The following is an 8,648-nucleotide window of genomic DNA, read 5'->3' as shown; positions in this document are numbered from 1 at the left end:
AATTTTAAATTGAGTTGAACTGTGGATGTGTTGAGTCTAATCAAAATTCTAGTGTTCGTCTCTTCATTGTCTGAGGTATTGCGTCAGGCCTCTGGAGACAGGTGCGTGCATGAGATGACTCCTGGCTTCCAGCTGTCTACACCATGTGTAACATGGCTGTCTGATGACTCTGGCGGCCTGCGGTCCCACAGTCAACTTTGTCATTCTCTTCTCCCCATGAAAATACAGGTTGAGTACCCCTTATCCAAAATGCTTGGAAAGTATTTTGGATTTAGGATGTTTTCAGATTTGGGAATATTTGGAGAATACATTTGCAGAATGCTCCAATGAGCATTTCCTTTGAGTGTCATGTTAGAACTCAAAAAGTTTAGGAGTTTGGATTTTTGGATTAGAGACTCTTAACCTGTATATAAATATCCCAGACATTCTGTTTTCTACTATTCTTGGAGTTTCAGGTCCTCAAAGGAGCACAAAAATATTTTGCCAAACCACAGTTCTAATTTGTGATGTTTAAGATGTGGCTTTTGTATTTGCAAACTCGAATTGTTGTGCCAGACGCTCCAGGCTTGCCACCCAGCAAAAGGCCCCATGGAAGATTCTGCCAAACAAATGCCAGATGGGCCAAGGCATCCAAGGTCTCAGGTGACTGGCCAGGGCAGCTCCAGTTGTCCGAGTTGTGCTAAGAGAGGGTCGCCTGGTGGGCGAGAGCCTGCCCATGCTACCCGAAGGGGCAAGCAGTGTGAGTTAACATTTATTTATCGAGCTATGAGTATCAAGGGGGAAGCATGTTAAACGCTTTACAAGGATCAACCAAGAGACAGGACTTGTTGCTTATCTACCTGAGGGCTGAGAAACTAGGATGCAGAGACTGGATGTGGGCTGCTGAGCAAAGGCAACACTTACCCAAAGGAGTCAATGTATGATGGTGGCATTTCAGGACATAACTGAGTTCTCTGGAGTCAGCCTGAGGCCCTGCTCTGGGTGGTGGTGGCCAGTGTCCCTCCCCACCCTCTGGGCCTCCCATCTTACCTCCTAGCACCCTGTCACTCTGAGCCTAAATGCCAGGGACCAAACCAGGAGGCTGGCAGCCAGCCTGGTCCACACCATGGGCCCCTCCTCCATGGTCCCAAATCCTTCCTTGCACTTTCTGGACAAGCATGGAGCAGTTAGCTTCCAACCCTCGTACAAACACTGATGATCACAGCCCCATGTGGGGAGGGAGGCCGGTGTGTGCAGTGAGATGACCCCGCCCAGCCCCTGACCTCTGCCCACATTGATGCCGCATTTAGAGAAGAGATGGCCTGACCCCTCACCCACACCAAGGGTACCAAGGAGTCAAGTGTTGAGGTTAGAGGCGGGGATATCAGGGAGGTGAGCTGAGGCCAGAGGGTGAGGTGAGATGCCCTCGTTCACATCAAGCCAGAGGAAGAGGGCTTTAAAGAGAGCTTTAGGCTTTGAGGTGTCCTCCGCAGGTGGAGAAATCCAGTGGACTGATGCCTCACCCCCACCCCCACCCCAAAGTCTAGAGGGCAAGAGACAGGCTGGCTGCTTTGATGGCGGAGCTGAGGAGAGGGCCGACGGCCCAGGTGAGGGCCTCGTGTGAGAGAGTCGGCGTGGAATCTCACAGGCCCAGTCCCAGGAGGCAGCCTGGGCAGTGAACAGACGCAGGCCAAGAGAAGGTGGGGCTGCCGCTACCCGTCAGGGGCTCCTTGGTTCTCTGAGGCCCACACAAAATATTCTAGTCAGGGGGACAGTGGGGACCATGTCCGGGCTCTGAAGACCCTTGGAGATGCCGATGAGAGAAAGAGGTGTAGCTTTCAACCTCCGCCAAGCCCAGAGCACAGTTCAGCTGGGGGCTGACCACGCCTGCTGCCCGGCCGAGGCTTCCCACCCCACCAGGCCGGGGCAGCAGGAGCGGCCTCCACTTCAAAGCAGGGGACTTGACGATGACGTCAGGCCCTTTTTATTGTTGGGCCTGGACGTGAGCCGAGCGGTGCTGTGTGACGTGAAGTGGTGGAGACCACGGGTATTTCCCTACCAAGAAGCAGCCTGGGCCTGTCAGGTTTCCATCTGGCCGTGGGAGGACTGGCCAGCAGAAGAGGTTTCAAGGGCCAGAGGTGGACACAAATAAAGCTGCTTTAAGTGGTTTCCAGTTCCACAGCTGTGCTGGCTCAGTGTCCTGGTGACATCCCTGAGTTCTGTGGCATCCAGAGGAGGGCTTTGGGGGGGCAACAGGTGTTTATTGACCTTCTTTAAAGAGCGGGCACCACATGCATGGTGAGACGCACCCCCCTCCCAGAGGGGCCTTGGTCTCAGGCAGGGGCTCTTGGTGGGGCAGGGCCCAAACCCCGAGGGGGAATTTCTCTGTCTCTGCCCCTCAGCCAGGCCCAACAGTAGAAAGGGCCTGAGGGAAAGGTACGGAAGAGCTCCACCTGCCGGCTTGGGGTCCTGGGGAGGAGGGATTGAACTTGGGCCTGGAGTGGAGGGGGTCATGAGGAAGGTCCAGGAGACCCCAAGACTTGTGGGTGGGGCTTGCCAAGCCCCTCCCCTGCCTGGGATGAGAGTATAAGACCCTGGTCAGCTAACGCGTCTCATCACCGCCGCCTCCAGTGTGAAGTGCTCAGTAATTGCAACATAAGGAAACGCAGCCTTCATCCAGACTTGAAACGATTCCTTCCCTTTCCACTTCCAAACTGCCCTGCCCTCGGGCTCCTGCCACCGTGGGAGGAAAAGCACAGTTCCAACCCATCAGGCTCAAGCTCGTAGCTAACAGGGCAGGCACTCCTGCAACCTTCCTCCCCTTTTCTGGGTCTGATAGCTGCCAGAGACTCTTGCAAAACTGACTCTCTCGGGGAGTTTGCTAATGGCCACGTGCCCACAGCACGGCCACCGCTGAGGCCCATGCAAGGAGCCTACTCAGGCGTCCTCGATCCCCATTCCCTCCTGCCTGGGAAAGGACCCAGTGGCGGGGGGGTGGTCATGGCAGGGGGCAGGAACGTTCACATCTGTGTTGCATGAGGGGAACCCCCCAGGTTGGCTGCTGCAGTGGGAGGTTCCCAAGGCCCCGGGGCCTGGGGGGCCCAGTGGGCAGGGCAGTCGTCCTGACCTGTTTGGTTGCACAGCTTGTTAACTTCGAAGAAAGCACCTCTGAGCAGTGGGAGGGTGACTCTCCAGAGGGCAGCACTGGTTTGGGGGTGGGCTTCTCTGGTCCTACCTTTTCAGTTCACACAGTAAGGAAGGCCAGGCCTGTCCTGGGCAGCGTGATCAGCAAGTCTCCAAGCTGACGTATGAAACATGGGTGTGTCATCGGTTGGGGTGCATCTTGACCGCCATGCTCGCTTTGGGATGAAAGGAACAGGCTTTATGTCCCGGCTTTGTCACTTTCTAGCCTGTGACTTGGGCAAACCCTTTTACTTTTCTGGGTCTCACTGTCATCATCCATAGAGTGAGATAAAGACACCTTCCTCCCAAGTCCACCGTGAAGACTCAAAACGCTCAGCGCGTCCCTGCTCCTGGAAGTGTGCTGGGAGCCAAAGGAGCAGGGCTGTCCTGGCCTTGAAAGGCCGAGGGGCTCCTGGGGAGCTGTGCCCTGACCTGAGGCTTGCCCCACCGTTCCCCAGGGGGCAGGGTGGGCTGGGAGCTTGGGCCAGACACCTGGGCAGCTGCCTCCCCTCTGGAACAGTCCTCATTTTATTCCCCTGGGGTCCTGAAAGTTGGAACTAACTGGCTGGCTAAAAAAAAAAAAAAAAAAAGGCAAAGGGCGAGCAAGTGCTTTGTGCGTGCTGCAAGGCAGGGTGTGTCTCAGGGATCTGTTTCCATGGGAACCAGCGGCACAGGCTGGCTCCTATGGGCACCAAAAAGAGAAACTTGGCAGAGGTTTCAGGCACCTGAAGTGGGATTCATGCCAGGGATACAAGGATGGTTCAACATATGAAAGTCAATAAAGGTGATACAATAAATGTAACGGTCATGTGGCCAGTATGAATCTGGCCATCACAGCTTGGGCATGAACGGTGACAATCAGCCTTGCATCCCGTGAATATTCATAACCAATAAAATTGGGGGAAAAAAAGAATAAATGGGTACAGGAGATCTTATTGGTGTGGTGAAAATGTTCTAAAACTGATTTGTGGTGATGGCTGCACAACTTGATGAACTTACTAGAACTTATTGAATTGCATACCTGAAATGGGTGGATTACAAGGTATCTAAAATATTCCTCAATAAAGTGTTTTTTTAAACAAAGAGCATTTCACTGACATCCAGCAGATCCCGAAATACAGCACACTTCTGCCACTAAATAGCTAAACAGCCCTGGACAAGTAGTGCACTTACTGTAGACCTTTGCTTCATTACCTATAAAGAAAGCGTTGGGCCAGCTGAAGCCCAGAGTGTCTCAGGCCTCTTCCCGTTGCCACATTCTACGGCTATTTTGGCAAAGTTAGTCCAAAGAAAACACTTTTGTTCCTTGGCAGATATCTAAGGAAGGATGCTCCTCTGAAAGAAATTAAAATCGCAAAATTTCCTTTAAAAAATTGCCAAAGGAAAAGTTGATCTCCTAGAAGTAGCAGACTAGTGGTCACTAGAGGCTGGGAAGGGTAGGGCGAGGAGGGGAAAGGCAGAGGTTACAGATACAAAGTTGCAGCTGGACAGGAGGAACTCTTTGTACTGATCTACAGCTTTGTAAGGTGGCTAGAGTCAGCACACATTTATTAGATAATTTCAAATAGCTAAAAGAGAGGATTTTGAATTTTCCCAGCACAAAGAAATGACAAATATTTGAGTGATGAGTATGCTGATTACCCAGATTTCATCATTATAAACATGGATTCAAATCCAGCGGTGGCCAGGCCAAAACCAAGCCGAGGTGGGGGTGGCTAGGACAGCGTGTGTCACAGGCTAGCGCGGGGCAGGCTCCGGAACCGCGTGGCGGAAGTGACGTCACAAAGGGGCCTGGTTACCATGGTGCGCGGGGGACGCCTGAGGCCGGTGGGCGCCAGTGCTCCCCGGCTCCCCTCAAGGCCGACTGCACTGCACTGTGTCTGCTGCTGTCGCCGGGGCCGGTTCGCGTTCCCGACAGAACGCAGAGCTGTCTCAGCTGCTGGTGGTGGCCCGGCCAGGCCGTGGCTACTGTGGCCACAGCCGAGCAGCCTCGGCGCCATGGAGGTGCCCGGGGCTGCCCCTCAGCCGTACTTGGGGCTGGTCCTGGGAAAGCTGTGCAGGACTGTGGCAGCATTGCCTGAAGACCTGAGACCGGGCCCTGGTTTTCCGTGGGAACTGGTGACATGTGCGGCTCTTACTGGATTGTTGATTCTCTTGTTTTTGTGGAGAAGTGTTCGATCGGTGAGAAGCCGGCTTTATGTAAGAAGAGAGAAAAAGCTTGCTGAAAAGCTTTCTGGACTAATTGAAGAAAAATGTAAACTACTTGACAAACTTTGCGTTGTTCAAGAGGAGTATGAAGGCTTGGAGTCAGCTGTGAAGGATGCCAGCTTTGAGAAGGGGTCAACAGAAGCACAAAGCTTGGAGGCAACCTATGAAAAGCTGAGCAGCTCCAAATCTAAACTTGAGGATGAAATAGTCTTTCTAGCCAAAGAATTAAAGGAACAGAAATCTAAACATTGTGAGCAAGATGAATTGATGGCAGACATTTCAAAGAGGATACAGTCCCTAGAAGATGAATCGAAATCCATCCAGTCACAAGTAGCTGAAGCCAAACTAATCTGCAAAATATTTCAAATGAATGAAGAACGTCTGAAGGTGGCAATAAAAGACGCCTTGAATGAAAATTCCCAACTTCAGGAAAGCCAGAAACAGCTTTTACAAGAAGCGGAAGTATTGAAAGAACAAGTGAGTGAACTTAATAAACAGAAAATACTATTTGAAAACTCCAAAGTCCAGGCAGAACGAGTTCTGAGTGATAAAGAAAATCACATCCAGTCTCTGGCTGAACGCTTGCTCAAGATGACAGACTGGGCTGCTGTGCTTGGAGAAGACATGATGGCTGATGACTTGGAATTGGAGATGAAGAGTGAATCACAAAAGGGTGCTCGCTTAGATGATCTGCCAAAAGGAGCTTTGAAGAAACTGATTCACGCTGCTAAGTTAAATGCTTCTTTCAAAACCCTAGAAGGAGAAAGAAACCAAATTTACACTGAGTTGTCTGAAGTAGATAAAACAAAGGAAGAGCTTATAGAGCATATTACAAATCTCCAGACTGAACAAGCATCTTTACAGTCAGAAAACACACAGTTGGAAAGTGAAAATCAGAAGCTTCAGCAGAAACTTAAAGTAATGACTGAACTGTATCAAGAAAATGGAATGAATCTCCACAGGAAGTTAATAGCAGAGGAAAAGGACCGGTTAGAGAAGGAGGAGAAACTTTCCAAAGTAGAAGAGAAGGTGAGCCATGCAGCTGAGGAACTGGAGACCTACAGAAGGAGAGCCAGAGATGCGGAAGAAGAATTGGAGAGAAGCGTTCGTTCTTATCAAGGGCAGATGACTTCCTATGAGAAAGAAGCGCGTGGCAGCTGGGTGGCAGCTGAGACTGCTGAAAGACACCTCAGGTATTTAAGGAAAGTAAATGTTTCCAAGAGACAAAAATTAGCTGAAAAAGAGTTTAAATTTGAACTTTTCAAAAAAGATCCTTATGTAGTTGATGTTCCAAAGACAGCATTTGGCGGAGAGCATTCCCCATGTGGTGCCTCACCAGTGGGTCGACCTTCATCCGAAACGAGAGCTTTTCTCTCTCCACTCAGACTCGCACCTTTGACTCCAGGGCGAGGAGGAGGAAGAGGCTCAAGAGGCCCAGAGAATACTCTGGATCACCAGATGACCAATGAAAGAGGAGAATTGGGCTGTGATAGGTTAACCGATTCTCATGGAGCACCTTCTGGGTTCCTGTCACCTCCGTGGGAACAGCACCGGAGGATGAGGATCCCTCCACCAGGCCACCCATGTTCTGATCCAGCTCTTCTTCCACGAAGGCAAGACGGATTTGATCCTGATCCTGGTGGACCGTCTGGCCCAGCAGAACTCAAAAGTTTCAATCTGCCTTCTTTGGATAAAGTGGATGGGCCAAAGCCTTCACAAATGGAATCCAGCAGAAATGATACCAAAGACGACCTTGGTAATGTCAATGTGCCTCATTCACCTGTGCCTGCTGAAAGGGAAGCAAGTGGCCCTGGCTTTGCTCCTCCACCTTTTCCTGCAATCAGAGGTCCATTGTTTTCAGTGGATAGGAGGGGTCCATTCATGAGAAGAGAACCTCCTTTTCCTCCACCTCCTCCAGGAAGCATGTATGGAGCTCCTCAAAATTATTATCTACCAAGGGATTTCCCTGTGCAGCCACCACCTCCATCTGGGTTCCTGTCACCTCCGTGGGAACAACACCGAAGGATGATGATTCCTCCACCAGGCCACCCATGTTCTGATCCAGCTCTTCTTCCACGAAGGCAAGACGGATTTGATGCTGATCCTGGTGGACCGTCTGACCCAGCAGAACTCAGAAGTTTCAATCTGCCTTCTTTGGATAAAGTGGATGGGCCAAAGCCCTCACAAACGGAATCCAGCAGAAATGATACCAAAGATGACCTTGGTAATGTAAATGGGCCTCATTCATCTGTGCCTGCTGAAAGGGAAGCAAGTGGCCCTGGCTTTGCTCCTCCACCTTTTCCTGCAATCAGAGGTCCATTGTTTCCAGTGGATAGGAGGGGTCCATTCATGAGAAGAGAACCTCCTTTTCCTCCACCTCCTCCAGGAAGCATGTATGGAGCTCCTCAAAATTATTATCTACCAAGGGATTTCCCTGTGCAGCCACCACCTCCATCTGGGTTCCTGTCACCTCCGTGGGAACAACACCGAAGGATGATGATTCCTCCACCAGGCCACCCATGTTCTGATCCAGCTCTTCTTCCACGAAGGCAAGACGGATTTGATCCTGATCCTGGTGGACCGTCTGGCCCAGCAGAACTCAGAAGTTTCAATCTGCCTTCTTTGGATAAAGTGGATGGGCCAAAGCCCTCACAAATGGAATCCAGTAGAAATGAAACCAAAGACGACCTTGGTAATGTCAATGTGCCTCATTCATCTGTGCCTGCTGAAAGGGAAGCAAGTGGCCCTGGCTTTGCTCCTCCACCTTTTCCTGCAATCAGAGGTCCATTGTTTCCAGTGGATAGGAGGGGTCCATTCATGAGAAGAGAACCTCCTTTTCCTCCACCTCCTCCAGGAAGCATGTATGGAGCTCCTCAAAATTATTTTCTACCAAGGGATTTCTCTGTGCAGCCACCACCTCCATTTGCAATGAGAAATGTCTATTCACTGAGGGGATTTCCTCCTTATGTTCCTCTAGGAGCTGGATTTTCACCTCCACCCCCACATTCTGAAAGTAGGGGTGAGTTCCCTTCAGGGTCGATTCCGTGCTCAAATGAGCCTGCTCCTGAAATCCAGAAGCACAGCAAGAAACCTGATGATATTTTTGGTCTCTCTTCATAAATCGTTTTGACTTATCTTTCATTTTCAGTTTAAGTAACTACATTTTTTGCTCAAATTGAAGCTTAATGGAATTATAATTCTCAGGATACTATTTTGTAAATAAAGATGATTTAAATATGAATTTCATGAGTAAATTATTTCCATTTTATTTTATCCTA

General features: G+C 50.4%; 1 protein-coding gene across 1 annotated transcript; it reads left to right on the top strand.

Moving 5' to 3' along the window:
* Positions 1 to 5,805: 5,805 nt before the first annotated feature.
* Positions 5,806 to 8,382, top strand: LOC134362798 (melanoma inhibitory activity protein 2-like; the record flags this gene model as incomplete). Its single annotated transcript, XM_063078075.1, has 2 exons — positions 5,806 to 7,216; positions 8,153 to 8,382. Coding segments are annotated over 2 exons (1,641 nt in total), but the record flags the coding sequence as incomplete, so codon positions are not given.
* Positions 8,383 to 8,648: the final 266 nt, after the last annotated feature.

The sequence above is a fragment of the Cynocephalus volans genome, chromosome 14 (assembly GCF_027409185.1).
Source record: "Cynocephalus volans isolate mCynVol1 chromosome 14, mCynVol1.pri, whole genome shotgun sequence".
Taxonomy (NCBI): domain Eukaryota; kingdom Metazoa; phylum Chordata; class Mammalia; order Dermoptera; family Cynocephalidae; genus Cynocephalus; species Cynocephalus volans.
Note: the sequence above shows the minus strand (reverse complement) of the source record. Positions and strands in the feature narration are given on the sequence as shown.